Raw genomic sequence first — 17,176 nt, forward strand, 5'->3', positions numbered from 1 at the left:
TAAGTATCACACCAATGGGAATGACAGCAGAGGTGGTTGGGCACTTGGTGGAACCACGCTTACTGAAAAGATAAACAGAAAATGAGTAATGCAATAGTTAATAGAGAAATGAGAGAAGAGTCACAAAGGTGGAAAAAGACCAGATAGTTGAAAGCTAGTGCTGGCAAAAGAAAGTTAGCAGATTTCTCTGCGACAAAGAGGCAGCTGTCACAAATCACAACAAAATAATTTCTTGTCTGAAGGACATTAAATAGAACTTCTCCAGGAGAGTGGTTCAGCATTGGAACAGATTTCTCAGAGACGTTGTGTGCCTATCTTTCAAGATCTCCGAAATCCAACAAGATTCTCTGAGCAACTTGATCTAATATAGAGGGTAGACCTGCTAGCTGGTCTCCCAGGGTCCCTCCAACCTAGATTTTCCAATGACTCCAGGAGAATTCAGTATTTTGTGAGCCAGAGACCACACCTGGCAGTACCATGTGAAATAGCTGTTGTATTTCTCTTGCCTGAAGTAACACATCTTATTGTCACAGGCAATTGTCCACAAATTCCCTATATTCACACTGGATTCTGTTTTCTTTTCAATATCTTCTCTGCTATTTGCTGGCTTGGTGTGTTTTGCTGCTTTCAGTGAACCTAAGCCGTTAACCAGCAAGCTAGAGGAGAACAGGATCAAAGGCCTATTTTCTCGATTTAGCACGCCAAATAGTGAATCTATACTCGGCTCAGGCTGAACATGGACAAGACATGGGGAGGATGCTTTGGATATAAGGAAACTTTTCCTTGACGGGTCTGGCCCAGACATCACACGTGGAGTTAGGTATCCTTGTGCTATCAGCTGATTAGTTTCAGACATACGTGTTGAGCAGAAGGGTCCTTGCTACCTCTTGATTCTAATTTGCTTCTGTAGATACGTCTTTGTTCTTTATTTCACTATGCATATAAATTATATTTATTTCCATGCAACACATAAATATAATAATTCCCCATATAACTAATCTTCCTTTCTGTTCACATATTTTTCTCCCCTCCAGCTTGTAAGAAGCAAAATGACGTCAGGTGCCCACCAACCAAACTCCACACTGCCAGTGCAGGCAGTATCTGGGCAGTGCCAGCTGCTTTCCCAAACGGGGCTGGATGCTGAAAATACAGCTGGCTGGCATTGCTGCCTGGGGCATCTCCTTGTGCTCTCCAACTACAGCATCTGATTAATTGTGATCCCTCTTATTATCTCTTTTTATAATGAGAAATGATAAGCATTGGTTTAGTTATGTCTCCCGGTTTTAATAAGACCATAATAAGAAATATTATTTTTCTTGTCCTTCTGCCTATTAAAACTATAAATTTTGGGCGAGGAGTGGTACCTGGGGCTGGTAGTCATCAGGGCAGCATGTAGTGCTGTATAAGCTCAGTGGACTCTCTGTTTTGAGCTGTCCTTTCTCTGTATCCAGATTTGTTCATTTTCACCTGAATGGTAATAGGATCAGCATATGGGTTTTAGAAGTTGTCTGACATCACCAGTCCTCTCTGTGCACCTGCCTGCTGGCTGATTAGATTACAGCTTTTTTCCACTCTGCTGCTTAGTGCATGATAATAGGCATTTCATCATCCCATTACACTAAAGCATAAGAAGATGTGCTCTGGGTCAGATCAAAGATTCAGCCGTCCTAATCCCAAAATAGAGCAATTCTAAACACTTGAGAGAGAGCAGAAGAAACAGGGTGAATGCTCAAAAGCAGTAGAGTGCTCATTCCTTGCTAGACATTTCCATGCTCTGGAAATTGCCCACTCATAAGCCAGAGGCTGCAGAGGTTTCGTGTTTTTATCATCTCCCAGTGGCTCCAACCTCCATCAGGGGCATGGGGGACATGCAGCACTGCGTTTCACAATGCCAATAAGTGAAACAACCTGCAAACAAGCCCACTTCTCCATCTGCACACAGTGTTCAGACTGCTCTCCATTATCCATGCAGTATCTTGCTCTGTGGTTAACGCAATATCCCATCACCCAAAACAAGGACCACTGAAGCTTTGTGGACCTGGCTCAGTGACCGGCACGCTCACTCAAGGAACCCGCCTCAAAGATTCACTCAGAAGCAGGCGTTCTTAGACAAGTTACACAGACTCACAGAAGAAAAGGCTCTTCTCTCTCTTGCCAGAGGTAATGAGGAAAAATACACTAAATTCTGAGGTATGCTGCAGCAGCAGGATCCATACAGGGCCAGCCATTATAGGATATGCCATGAAAAATAACATTTAGTTTATTTATAAAGGAAATCTTAGCTAAGTATCTCCATTTGATTGAAGGAAACCATAAGTTCTGGGAAGGAAAGAGGAGAGCTGTGCAGCAGGCAGCTGGGGAGCCTCGGCCCCAAGTTGGCAGGGACCTGCATGGGGACTGAGCAGGGAGCAGCACCCCCCCGAGAGCAGTAAGCTTGTTAAACAGCACATGATGTACTTCACGCTAGCAGGAGTTTGCATAACCCAGCAAAACTCTCAAGCCTGGGATCTTCTAAATAAATGCCACATTTATCTGTGTCTAAAATACATGAACATGCCACCTACCCTTCCTCGACCCCATAAAGCAGTGTCAGCAGTGAAGTCAGAGAGCATTGTTTGTTTCTTTAAGAGTTAAAAAAATAATCCACAGTCTCTGCCAAGAAAAGGCAGAACTGAATAGGCAGCAAAGAGCCTGAGCCAGAAGCAAAAGCTGCATCCATCGTTGAAACGGGCTGCAATGAGAGCGTATGCATGCAGAGAGAGAAAGAAAGAGAGAGGGTGTTTTGTTTGGGCAGCTAATGTTCTCTGGATGAGGAAGGAGAAATTCTCCTTTTTCTTTCTTAATGCCACTCTAAATATTTACATCGTGATCCTGGCCAGCTGGGGAGGCAGCAATGACAGCAAGCAAGGATGGGAGGGCGTGTTCTGCCCAGCACTGTCTTCAGCTCAGCCTCTGCTCAAGGAGAAGGAAGAGGATGCACAGTGCCTGACAGTGACCCATCAAGGCAACCCCATGCTCCTTCTCTTCTCCTCCCTCACCTCACCAGATGGATCACACTGAGAGAGATGCCGCAGCCTCTACTCCAACCTGATGCGGGCACAGAGTCTTCTGGGCTCAACAGCCTTTGGGGCTCAACAAGCCTTTGGCCTCACTGGGTCATCAGTAGGCTCCTTGATGAACCCTCTGGGAAAGGATTTGTATAGCACAGCCTGAGATGAAAGCCGCTGTTTTTAGAGGACCAGCCCCTCTGTCCCTGCAGCTTGCTGGGACAGCAGTGCATGGAGGTCTGAGGAGGCAAACTGTGCATGGTGGTTGATACAAGGGCACTGCAGCTCCCAGCATTTTCACCTATCTGATCCACTGTGTTCAGACACAGCCATGACCCACTAGCAAGCCTTGACTTCGAGAACATGAAGAAGGAGTTCTGCTTTAACCTTGTTATTCCCTGTAGTAGCAGCACTTAGAAATAACATTTTGGATTTAGTCCCATATCAGAACAAAGGCAAGAACTTCAGCACAGACCAGGGACCCCAGGTCAATCACCCTGGGGCAGCCGGAGCTGTATTTCCTGAAATGTCCATGATATTGGCACAGGTCTGGGACACATCACACCTGCTGGAGTCCCAGCCCTTCTGTGTAGGCATCTGGGGTTGTAGAGGATCCTCTGGGGCACGTGGTGCTCAACTAATCCAAGCCCAGGGGATGAATTTAGGATGAGCATCTCAAATATCTGGTAGTGATACAGTGAGTACAGAAGAGTGTACAACGAGACACCTACACATCACCAGGACACGTGAACAACCACAGCCCATGAAGATTGAGTCAGATGTGCCTGGAGGACCATTCACCTACCCCAAAACAGATATCCTGGTGACCAGGATAACTCTATGGTTGTACTGACCAGAGTTCACCAGCTGCTAGGGGACCTCGGACACCCTGTTCACCTGCAGACATCTGCAGTTAGAGGGTCTGCAATGAGGAGCCTACGGCTGACCACCTCAGTGATTTTTCCAGCCTGCCACCCTCACTTCAGCAAGCTGTTCCAGTTTCCACTCACCTTACTCAAAGCACTTGTTGTGTTTCTTTGTTAGGGATTTCAGAGAAATTGAATTCTTGCAGAAAAAGCCATAACCTGCATTTACTTGTATGAATCATAGAATCATTAAGGCTGGAAAGACAACTAAGATCATCTGGTCCAACCATCACCTCATATCACTACCATGCCCACTGAACCATCTCCCTCAGTGCCACATTTACACATTTATTGAAAACCTCTAGGCACTGAGACTCCACCACCTCCCTGGGCAGACTGTTCCAGTCAGTACCTCACCGCTGGCTGAGATGATGTCTCAGTGTTTTTCTTATAGTGAGGGGCCCAAAACTGAACACAGTACTCAAGATGTGGCCTTGCCAGATCTGAGTTCAGGGGGATGATCACCTTCCTACTCCTGCTGGCTGCACTTATTTCTGCTACAAGCCAGGATGCCACTGGCCTTCTTGACCCCCTGGGCACATTGCTGGCTCATGTTAAGCTGAACTTTGATCAACAGCACCAGGTCCATTTCCTCCACACAGTCTTCCAGCCACTCTGCCCCAAGCCGGTATTTTTGACTGGCTTGTTGTGACCAAAATGCAGGACTTGGCACTTGGTCTTGTTGAACTTAATCCTTATGATGCCCCTTGATACATCAAGGGGTGAAGAGTCTGAAGCGCAAGTCATATGAGGAGTGGCTGAGATAACTGGGATTGTTCAGTCTGGAGGAGTTGTAACTCCCTGAAAGGATGTTGTAGTGGGAGTCAGACTCTTCTCACAGGTAATAGTGATAGGACTAGAGAGAATGGCCTCAAGTTACAGCAGGCAAAGTTCAGATTGGATATTAAAAGAAATTTCTCCAAAAGAGTGGTCAGGTGCTGGAACAGGCTGCCAACGGAGGTGGTGGAGTCTCCATCCCTGGAGGTGTTCAAGAAACATTTAGATATTGTACCGAGGGACCTGGTTTAGTGGGGAAATATTGGTGGTAGGTGCACGGTTGGACTGGATGATCTTGAGGTCTTTTCCAACTTTGGTGATTCTAAGATTCTAAAATACATTCCTGTATTTCTCCTTATCCACTCTAGGTGCCATGGTCATGGGAGTCCCAGCACATCAGGATCTCCTACCCACCACTGCAGACCACAACAGCAGGTGCTCCCAAAACCTCTCCATCAGGTGGAGACATGGTCCATCCCTCTGGGCTCCCTGCAGGCTCTGCTTTTTCCTTGCTCCACAAAAATACGTGACAGTGCATCGCCTAGCGCAAGGGGCTGCAGACTGTTTACAGGCTTCTCAAGTTCCCAGGCAATTTAGGACAGGGTCCTGTTGCTGTTTCCAAACGGACAGCCAGGACTTTTATAAGTGAACTTTCCTCTCTGTGTCTATTTATTATATGTAAACATTTGCCAGAAAAACACCACTTGGGCATGCTCAGTACCAGCCAGGTCATTGCAAAAGGCAACGGCGGTATCACATGTGATAACTGTGAGAAGTCCATATGTGCCTATTCTTAGTGCTGGAATGTATACAATGCCCCACCGCCTCGCGCTCCTGCACAAAGCTCCTGAAAGCGGCAAAAGTGACTTCAGAATAAACACGTCCAGAAATCACCTTCTATGAATCACTTACCTACTGAAAGAAACGTCCTGTGGGTTTATAGTTTTTATCCAGGCTCTAGCTATGGAAAATCTCAGCAGAGAATAAGCGACAGAGAGTAAGTGCATGCAGGGAAGGACATCAGAAGGTAAACATTTCTACCGTACGATTTCACTGCAGATTAAGCGGTTAGGCATGAAATAAATACTCATCAGATTGTTCTGCCTGGCACTTAATTTAGTCATTGTGTGTCTGATTAACATAAAAAAACCACAGCTAAGCAGAGTGAATAAATAACTGTTTTAATGCAGATTCCCAGTCTCTAGGGTTTAGTTAGCCCTGCTGCAGAGTTCAGCTCTGCCAGATTTACATTCTTTGGGAATGACTAACTCTAGGGGAAAGAGACGCAAGTTACTAAACTGCTAATACTTTAAAATAGTGAATAAATGTCCAAGCGCATTTATTCGACATGATTAAAACGAACCTCCCCACTGCTTCGGCTGTTCAGCTTTCATCCCAAATCAGTGAGATAACTTCAGTGCTTTTGCTTCTTGCCAGAGACACAGGCAATGCTGACCCCGGAGCTGCAATCTATCTGATAAATTTATAAAAATTTTAAAGGGTTTTTGTGACCTTTTAGCTTCTTTATTACTTTCCCACTGTGCTTAACCCATGTTCCATTTTTATGCTTAACAGCGAATGAATATTTAGAGCAACATCAAAGTCCTGATTTGTTCCCTTGGAGCTGGATATTTCTATAAAAGCTGCTAAGAATTTGTTTTTTTCTGCCAAGTCCAGACTTCATCTCTCTCTTTGCTATGGAGGAGAGATCTGCTGAGGAGTTTCTCTTCAAAGACCAGGACTTCTCCTCTGAACTGCTGAGGCAGCTGAATGCGCTGCGGCAGAGCAGGATGCTGACTGATGTTACCCTCTGCTCTGGGGGCTTTGAAGTCCCCTGCCACAGAAACGTTCTGGCTGCCAGCAGCCCATACTTCAAGGCGATGTTCTGTAACAACTTCAAAGAGAGTCACCAAGCTAAAGTCACCCTGAAGGGTATTGATGCTGAAATTTTGGACCAGATTATCCTTTACATTTACACAGGGGAGATTCTCATATCTGCTGAGAATGTCTTGTACCTCTTGGAGACAGCATCCATGCTGCAGTACGCTAAGCTGTTTGAGGCCTGCTCTGCCTACCTCCAAGATAAGCTGACTCCTGACAACTGTCTAAGCATGATCAGACTGGCAAAAATCTTGAACTGCCAAAGCCTGAATAAGAAGGCCAAGACTATGGCTTTGAAATGTTTTCCTGAAGTGGCCTCTTCTGAGGACCTCAAGGATCTCTGTCCTTTGGAGCTCCTCGATTACCTTGGGGATGATGAGCTCTGTGGGGAGGAGGAGCAGGTCTTCGAGACACTCATGGTCTGGATCCGGCATGACCTGCAGGCAAGACAGCGCTACATCCAAGACTTGTTCAAGAAGGTCCGGCTTCAGTACGTCCATCCAACTTTCCTCTTCCATTTCATTGCCAATGACTCCCTTGTTCAGTCTTCACCCACCTGCAGGAGCATTCTCGAGTCAGCTCGGAGACAGATGTTCTCCTTGTACAGCACCAACGCACCTGACATCAAGCCAATGGTACACGTTCCTCGCAGATACTCCAACCAAGAGTTCCTCATCATCATCGGTGGCAGGAAGGACAACCAGCAGACCACAAGGGATGTCCTGCTCTATGATGACAAGACTAATCAATGGCTAAGCCTGGCCAAACTTCCTGTGCGCCTGTACAAAGCATCTGCAGTGAGCTTACACAGTAATATTTATGTGCTTGGAGGGATGCCTGTTAGCAACAAGAAAAGTCCAGTCAGCGATAATATTTACATTTACTCCCTCAAACTCAATCAGTGGAGGTTGGTTGAGCCTATGCTAGTTCCACGTTATTCCCACAGAAGCTTGGCATATAAAAATTATATTTTATCATTCGGTGGAATTGGTGAAAACCAAGAAATCCTGAATTCTGTGGAAAGATATGACAGCATCTACAACACCTGTGAGAGCATGGCAAACATGCCTGTTGCTGTCCTTCATCCTGCTGTTGCTGCCAAAGACCAGAGGGTGTACCTTTTTGGGGGAGAAGACATTATGCAAAACCCTGTCCGGCTTATCCAGGTAACAGTCAGTCCTCCTTGACATAGGCAGTTTTGCCTCAATTTGTCTGTGGTTCATCATCACATTGACGAAGAAGTCAATTCCAAAACAAAACTTTCTTGTGAGTTGCAACAGCAGGCAGGACGAGTTGACCATTGCTTCAAGGAAGTCTTGAGTCTAAGGAGCATTGTTGTTCTTTCATTTTCCCCATGGAATATTTTTCAGACGTAAGGCCTGAGGCCCTTCCTCTGGTTCTGACTCTGTCACAGGAGAATTTCCTACAGAAGTCTTGGGAGCTCCTGTGGATGCTGCTATGGCAGGCAATAACTGACCCCATGGCCATCTCCACGTTTGTAACCATTCACCCAAATCAGTGCTTGTTGCTTGGCCAGCCTGCAGCTAAGCTGGAGCCTCAGCTGCACATCTGCTCCTTTGCAGTGACAGCAAAGATGCCAGTTTGAGATCATTAGAGCAATTAGACTCACACTCATCAAAAGACCAGAGCTTAAACTGACAGTTATTTCACATAAACAGTTGTGTTAAAAGTCTGCCACATGTTGCTGGCTCTCTGCCTGCTTTTGGTAGTTAAGCTATATTAGGAAGGTGAAAGACATTAAATCCTTCCTTATCTGATTTGATGCTTTAGTGATGCAATGTTACTTTCCACTTGAGTGTTTTTCACTGGTTTAGGTAGTTTAATTAAGAAGCACCACTAAAAGCCAAAACAGCAGCCAGCACTTGAGCAATACTTACTTACAATGATAATGTTACTTAATTATCAAGGCAAAGGAAACATGATTATCAACGTGGGGAGATGTCCTGAAGATATTTGCTGTACTGAGAAGTGGATGACGTGACATAAAAGTTTATGTCACCCACACACAGATGACTGAGTGATCGTCATCTGGCAGCAGTTCTTTTTCTCACATAAATTGATGACTTAGATATCACTCTAGGTCCCATCAACAAGTCTCTTTGCCAACCTGAGTGCATACCAGCCACCAGCACAAATATAGCAGCAGGGCAAACACAGGCTGCCAGCAGAGCTAGGTGAAATTGCAGTTGGCTTGCCCAGGAAATGGGGAAGGAAGGCAGAACTACACAGAAAATTGGAAAATGGAGGAATGTGACCTGGGTTTTGGGAGAATGTTAGCCAGGAGTTACAGCAACTTAGTGGCCATAGGATAACTTACAGTGAAGAAGCTTGCACAGGACAGAAACTCTCTGCCTTATTGTACGTGCTGAGCAGCCCATCCAGGGGAACACAAATGCTTTCCAAGGGGACTTACTAGGAAAAAAGGAGTGGGTAAAAAATTCCCAGCAGTTCAAGCCCGTGGATTGTATTCATTAAGACAAAATAAAAACCTTAAATTTCTCTGTAATTACAACTGCCAGTCAAAAAGCAACATAAACAGCTGTGTGTGCATCTTTATTTATTTGTCAGGTTTACCATGTCTCCAGGAATATGTGGTTTCGGATGGAGACTAGAGTGGTGAAGAACGTCTGTGCTCCAGCTGTTGTGATTGGAGACCAGATTATTATCGTGGGAGGTAAGGGCTCTTTTTCACCCACCCTCCTGCCTGCACATGTACAGATCCTGCAAGATTTTGCATGCTTCCTGCTCAGGATGACACTGCTCTGGCCAGGGATCATCAGAGTGGCAGCCAGCTATGTCAGCAATGAGAATCATTGATGCTGAGCATGGCTATCATGCTGCAGGAGCAAAAGTCACGTACGAGCTGCAACAGCATGTGGCACTTGTGAGGGAGAAGTGGATTATGCCCAGTCTCCATACACATCTCCCATGGGGTTTCAGGGCCATGAAGGTGGTGGGGACAAATTATTTACAGGCACCTTCTCACTCTGTTAACAGGACTTAAGTGGGGGAAAATGGGGTAAAGCCTGTGAGTTACTTCTCTGTAGAGGAAGCAAGGAAGAAAAATGGCATGGGGCTCTGTCCCTCCTCTTACTCATAGCTTGTTCCTCTCTGAAGGCTTTTCTTGGAAAGGTAAAGAGCACGGTTTCCACATGGCCATGGGCAGTTTGTTGGGATGGGTGGGTTAAGGGGCTCATTGCTGGAGTTGAGAGGTCCACTGTTCCTGCAGCTGCCTCCTGGAGGCAATGGAGAAATGCTCTGAGAGGGGCATGAGCCATGTGGAGAGGAGAAACTTCTCCACCTTATTCAACACAAGAATCCGTCTCTGTCCATGGCACTTTACTTGGTAGTGACCAAGCTCAGCACTCCACAGTCCTTAATGCAGCTTCCCTGACTAGAATCTGGCAAGAGAAAGCACGTTAGATTATTTAAGAAAGAATGAGACATAGAGAAGCATTAACAGAGGAGTGAACCTGTATAACATAGGACTCAAAAGCACTGTGTTTCCCTACAAGAGGCCACTGCTACCTTTTGCAATGCACCTTTTATCTGAAGAGCCTGTGTTGACCCCAGATGCTGATGGTATCAGGTTAGGGAAAGTGGATTCAAGGCCTGCACAAGGCCCAAAGCAGTTTGCTTGCCATGAGCTTTCTTGATTATCTACATAGACAAGAGATACACAGACAAGCTACTGCTGGGGAACAAACTTCTTACCTCCATTGCTCATGACCCATACCAGTCCCTGCCTCTCAGTGCTGTGAGGTTGAACTACCCCTCGGTGGTAGAGCCAACCGCTGGGCTGCCAGCACGGTGGACAACACAGAAGTGACACGGAGGGTATAGGAATGTAATAAGCAGCAGAGGGAGCACACTATCATGTACACAGCACCATTTGGTTTACAGCTGCAACTCCAACCCAGAAAGGCATTGTTGCTCCTCCTGTCCCTTCTGGCTTCCTACATACCATTGGTTTCCATATTTCTGAGTGAAGCTCTAGAAGCCTTTTGGGTAAAGGGAAATACTTAAGGACGTCTGAAAGTGCATATGGAAAACTGCAAGCCCCAAGTGTGTTCAATAGGTTGACTGCCACCAGTGCTCATTGAGCCTTAGCTGTCAAGGTGATAGGAGACAGGATGAAGACAAACAGGAAGGTATACAGGCAAGCAGTTCTGTGACAGATCATTATTTCCCATCTTAGATATCTTAGTTCTTCCAAATTATGTACCAGTATGAACTAAGCCACTAACCCTAATTCGCATCTGTCTCTTCTATCTCCATCTTTGCATTTAGGGTACACTCGGAGAATAATTGCTTATGATACAAAAGGCAACAAGTTTGTCAAATGTGCAGACATGAGGGACAGGCGAATGCATCATGGGGCCACTGTCATCAAGAACAAGCTGTATGTTACAGGAGGACGATGTCTCACTGTGGACAATGTCATTGAAGATTCAGATTCTTTGGACTGCTATGACCCAGAGGCTGACACATGGACACCAAAGGGAAAACTGCCACACAAACTCTTTGACCATGGATGCCTTACACTCCAGTGTGTACCCTGTTCTAACCTTCTCTGAATTACATTTGGTACTTCCCAGGTGTTTGTTGTTTTCCTCCTCCTTGCTCTGCATAGAGCACAGAGAATCGTCCTGTAGTCCCAACAACTCTTGTTCTTGAAGGTCCTAGTGGGGTTGGTCATTCCCCAATTACTCTGCCAGAAAGATCATGATCTTCATGCTCATGCCATATTCATCTGACCAATACTGCATGTGGCACTGCTGAAGTCCTGCCTTCAGGCATTATCCAGAATCTCAAGAGAAAGCAGGAAAAATTACTGGGTAGGAACCTGGTGCAGGATTTAGCCTTGTGAAGACTTTGAAATGAAAGGCAGATAGGAGTGCTGGTACTTCCAGAGGAAGTAAAATCTGGGTAACCTGCATTTATGTTAGCGTGCAAAGAAGCAGAACTATTCAGCTGCATGTCATGGCCCATACTGCTTCAAGTCGACCAAGTTTTCTATTTCCAGTGGCAGCAACATTTGGAATAGGAAGCCCCAAGCTCTGAATGTGTAGCCAGCCTGGAAGCATCTGTCTGCATTAGCAGTAAACATCTTATGAGACTGACACTTTTAATGTTTCTAATATCAATAGAAAACTGATATAAAAAATATTAAAAGGCTGATGCTTTGATCTAAACGCTTACATTACAAGATGCAGATTTGATTTTCTTGAGCTACCTCTCTTTCATGTTGCAGTGAAGATTTTTGTTTCAATTGCCTGCTCTTCGAAGGAGCAGAAGGGTAATGGAAATAAAGATTATCTGTGGCTTCTTTTTGGAAGGATTTTGCTTTGAAGGAAGCTTCCTTTTTCCTTTGCGCTGAGGATAGAAGTAGGGTTGGTTAGGAAGATCTTCAGCTGATGGTATTCCTGAAATTAGAAATAACAAAAGAGCAGATGGAGGAAAGGAGATGTAAAAGAGATGATGTATTTGGGTGGAACATTTTTTTCCCTTTCTCCTCTTTCCAAACCACTGGAAAGCAGTGATGAGACAATGCCAGTGACAGGAAACCAGCTTTCCAAGAAGAGCAAATCTAAGTCTGCCACTTGGCAGAGCAGCTCTGGCTCCACCAATATTTTTATGGGGTTCTGCCAGTATTTTTATGGGAGGGGATTAATCATCAGATACTGAACAGGCTGTGAACTGATTATTAGGCTTGGTAAGATTGTTGAGATAACAAGGAGCTTTTAAGATTGCTCTGGTGACCACCATCTAGAAAAAGAATAGCATAAAGTACACACCATTTTCCTCATATTCAGAAGAAAGTGGAACTTTTCCAAGGGCACAGGGTGGCTTGAGGAAACCACACTCAACCATCCTCTTCACAGAAGGCTGCACAGCCACGTGGTCATCACCATGTTGCAGGACACTAGTTCCAACCTCTATGATATCCTCTTGTAAATCTGTAACCAGAAGCAGAAAGTCAACAGAAATAGTTAACAAAGCTGGAGGCTGGAAGGAGGACTTGCATATTGAATGCTATTTTACCAATGCAAAATAAAATGTTTATTTTTGTTTGTATGAGCTTTGTGTTGAGGAGTCCCCATTGTCTCCTCTACATTGTTGATAAAGGGAACTGTTTTTGTATCAGTGGTTTTTTGCCTGGGTTTCCTTCTAAGGAGCTGAGTAAACCAACAAGAAATAAGTGGGAACCCAAACTCATTCCCCCGCTCGGAAGCCGCTGGCTACAGTTCTCCTGCCTTTCAGTCTATATCATCATCTCCTCCCGTGCAAAGCAGGGCTAAATCACAGCACTTGCCAAATTGGACCAGAGCAGTGATTCATTCTGTTTCCTCACAGGCCAGCTCTGGCTCTCTGGAGAAAGAAGCCTTGTCATGGCCAATTATGGACAGCCTGCCCATGGGAGTTGTTTATTCCTAAACTCTCAGTGGCACTTTCCCAAACTTTTTCCTGTTGTGATCCCACTCAGCTCAAAGACTCTGGGAGACGCCAGTCATTGCCACACATTGTAGCTTACACGGATTCCTGCCAGGCTCGTGACTGTACCCAGAACTGAGGGGAAAAAAAAAGCCAACTTGGGGTCATAACCCTGTGTTTGCAAATCGTTGTCACAGTCATTGGTTTATGCTTGGAAGCAGACAGATTTTCTTAATTCCCATATCATATAACTAACAATTTTCTCAGTATTCACACAAGGACCAAATAGTACCTCTCATAACTGACACTGGGCAGGAAACGGAGTGCAAAGAAAAGGAACAGTCACAGCAGTGCTGAGCACAGCATTCTTCCCCTGGCCTTTAAGGAGGCTCACATCACCCTCCGTTCTTTCAGGGCAGGGCTCTATTGCCTCAGGGCCGGAGCTAAAAGGAGAAGGGACGCTGCTTGTCTGCTCAGACTCTGGCCACCACCTGATCCACTCAGAGCAATATCTATTTACCCTCCCAAGTGCTTTGCAGCTGTGCTTAGTGGTGATACGTGTGAAAGCTCTTCTAGCAGGAGTCAGCAAGGCAACCCCTCCTCCAATGTCAGGAGGAGACTTCTCTGAACCTGGTCTGCAGGGCCACCACTACCCCCTACACTTTCTGAATCATCATGTGCTTTTCCAGAGGCCTCATCATCCTGATATGTGAGCATTCAAGTGTTCGATTCAATGGGAATCCCTTATTGGAGGGAAGCAAGATACTTCACGAATATGTTTGTGGCTCCATGCAGATGTGGGCATTGCTCTTTATTTAATAACTGTGGAGACCAAAGAAATGAGGGTTTGCAGAAAGGATACTTGATTTTGAGGGCAGAGCAGCTGCTGGATTTTCCCGAATCAAGGAGGGCTGTGAAGACTCATCACTTCCAAAGTCTCATATCTGAGTGTCCCATAACAGTCACTAAATCACGGAAACTGTAGGACTGAGTCTGAAAGCAGGCTGCTCGCAAGTTACCCAATCCCTCATCACACGTACATGTCCAGCACATTGAAAATCTCCCATGAGAGACACTTTGCTCCCTCCCCAGCGTACACACTAGAGTGCTTTAGTAACCTCTCAGCGTTCAACAACCTAAAACTTTTTTGCTGTACATTCAGCTATCCCCACATAGTTAAGGGGCAATTGATTACCCTTTGTGGTGTCACATCATTCTTTACATTTTTAAAGTTTTTTAGCACTTTGAATTCTGTAGACTAAACAAACCCAGCCCCTTCAATCTTGCCTCATAAGTAATGTTTCTGGACCTCCTATCATTTCTGTTCCTCTCCCTTGGGCAATTTCCAATTTGTCTGTATTATTTTTTTTATTTTTTATTTTAAGCACAGCATTATGGTGCCAAAGAAGTGCATTGAATCCCTCCTGCATCTTACCCACAGTACACCCAGCCACGCAGCCCAGCAGGATATTTGCTTTTTGCAGCAGCTTGAGGTTGGTTGTGCTCAGGACTAAGGAACGTGTGCAAGTTTGGGCACAGTCACATGGAAAGTCTGTGGGGAATCCAAGCTGTCCCAGGGCTGTGCCTTAACTCCATCTTCGCTTTGTCTCACCAGGGCCCTGAGCCAGACCCTGTGGAAAACAATGAGTTTCTCCATGGGCTTTGGACCAGGCCCTAATTACTGTGTTCTCAGCTGGAATCTTCACTAATTCTATTAATTTTAACAGCAAATATTTAACGTTTGAGTCATTTTTTTAGACTAGGGAAAATGTTTTAGGCAAAAGAAAAAAGAAAGATGATAACACTTTCTTTTTAACCTTCTTCCATTTCCCTCACTGGAAGCCCACAGCTGAACCCCACCACCCAGACAGCTCATGGCAGTAGGCAGCACCGCTTTGATCTTAGCAAAGAGCTCCATAGGTTAAGCCTGTGCTTTTTCACTGTAACCATTTCTCAAACAGTGCGATCCTTTCCAAGGGCGGCCTTTTGCTTGTGCACTAATATGTGTTTATAATCATAACGCATTTCCTGCTTCTTTTTGATTAAACACACCTGACGAAGTTGAAAAGCTGTTTCTGCATAAATAAACGGGCACAGCGAGTTCAGCCTCCGTCGGTCTTTTTTCCAACCGTTAAGGAGTTCATTGCGAGGTGAATCCTCTAGCTGAGAAGAAAACAGTTGGGGAGAGCATATCTGAATAGTACACGGGGTAACTTATCCCTGGCGTTGTTCCTTAGCCTGACCTGAGAGACATTAATAATTGAGAGCGGCAAAAACAATCCCTTTTTTCAAAATATAAACATACATACTTTCTTTTTTCCAGCTGCTAAAGCTCCCCCACAGACATTAAACGCTCATATTCTTCATGACACAAATGAGCACAAATTCCTCCCTGCAACAAGCTGAGACCTGCTAACTAGTGGGCAGCTAATGGTGTTTTCAGCAGCTTTTTTAGACTAGCTTGTGCATGATGCATAGGAAGGAACATGTATCTCAGGTTTTGCCACTAAAGTCAATGGGGCTGTACAGAGTTTGTGCCGGAGCACTGAGATTGATCTGGGCTCTTCTGTTTACTGAGGTTTCCAAAACAGCAGCAGAGAAGCAAGGAGCCCAACTGCCCTGTCACTCTGTGGGCTGCCCACGTGTTCCAGCTGCTGCTTGTCATTTTGCTGTGTGGCTTTGTTTGCCTGCGTTGCTTTCTTGCTGTGAGAACTCTTTCCGAGAAAAGCAAGGAGCAGCGTGTCTCGAGAAGTCCCGAGCCTTTAGCTGCATACCTTGAAGTGTTGTAATCACAAACCATCCCCACCACCGTTGGAGATGCTTTAGGTTCAGGGTGAAATACTGCCGGAGGTGGGGAAATGTGGCAGAAAACGGTCCACCTCTTCATCTGGTCAGGAGATATCTATTTATAACCCATCCTCTTTTATCCAGTCCTCCCATATGCAGTCTTCCCAAAAATTGTTTCTGGGTCTTGTTGAAGGAGCCATGTTCCATTACACCTCCCTAAACAAGACAGGCTCATTGGATCAGAGCAGAGGCACATCCCCATCCTCAGGTACACTGATGCCACGGCCTTAAGAACAAATTTCCCCTGGACTTGGCTCCTTGTTGAAGTTTCTCTTTCCTCTTGCACATTTTTAGGCCAAAATTCTGAGCAGATGTGCTCTGTGGGTGCCCTGAAGTGGCAGTGACACCCCAAGACTGTAGAAAATGACACCAGGGACTCTTAACTCCTTTTAAAACCCCAGTTTTTAAGGTAGTGGGATGCTCCTGGTCTGGCAAAACAACCAAAATCGACCAGACCCTTAGTGCAGATTCCAGACACCTTTCTACAAGAGCAGGGGGACAGTGGGTGAATGTGTCCAGCCCTGAGGAGCAGAGAGAAATCTGTATGAGAGCTGCTGAAATGTGCAGCTTGGCTATGAACCTTCGGTGCTGGGAAAGCACAGTGTTTTATCCAGATCAGCAGCCAGTCCTGGAATTAATAGTGTTGATTAAACAGTTTTGATGTGTATGGTATGTGGAGATAAGGGCCCAGTTCCCAAGGGCTTCCCATGAAAATGAGATATTAACCATAACAGATGTGATGTTCACCCTGACAAGGGTGAGGGAAGCTGCTGCAAGGCAAGAGGCAAGTACAAACCAAGGGGGCAAAAGAGGCAGCTCTGGGGAGAGCAAAGTTACCATGAACTTGCTGGATCTGCTTCAGTGCTGAAATGACGTAGACCCTGGCACCAGGCAGATCGAAAGCAAGGGAAATATGCCTGCTTTATGTTGTTATGACACATACGTTTCCCAGAAAATGACTTTAAAGAGTACCAGAGGCTCAAACATTGTTCTGTTTATCTGTTCCCTGGGCAGGGCTCTTACTCTTACAGACAGCCTGAGCACTACAAAGCATGGCCCCTGTCAGGAAAATTCTGCCTTTGGCATAAACAGCATTATCAAGTGTGACACAGGAAACCAGTGCAGGGCATCAGGGCATGAGTGGCTATAGCCTGCTGCCACCTGGCAGGGTGGCATCCCTTGGGGGCAAGCAAAGGGCCGAGTCCTGGAGGAGACTCTACTGCTCTGCACTGCGGTTCACAG

The 17,176-nt window shown here is 45.6% G+C and overlaps 1 protein-coding gene across 1 annotated transcript; it reads left to right on the forward strand.

Moving 5' to 3' along the window:
- The first annotated feature begins 5,573 nt into the window (after positions 1-5,573).
- KLHL38 (kelch like family member 38) lies at positions 5,574-12,730 on the forward strand. The gene is made up of 4 exons (XM_048940227.1): positions 5,574-5,777; positions 6,326-7,797; positions 9,221-9,326; positions 10,943-12,730. Exons 2-4 carry the CDS (start codon positions 6,448-6,450, stop codon positions 11,227-11,229), a joined length of 1,743 nt encoding a protein of 580 aa, XP_048796184.1. The 5' UTR covers positions 5,574-5,777; positions 6,326-6,447; the 3' UTR covers positions 11,230-12,730.
- Positions 12,731-17,176: the final 4,446 nt, after the last annotated feature.

This window comes from Lagopus muta, chromosome 3, assembly GCF_023343835.1.
Source record: "Lagopus muta isolate bLagMut1 chromosome 3, bLagMut1 primary, whole genome shotgun sequence".
Classification (NCBI taxonomy): Eukaryota; Metazoa; Chordata; class Aves; order Galliformes; family Phasianidae; genus Lagopus; species Lagopus muta.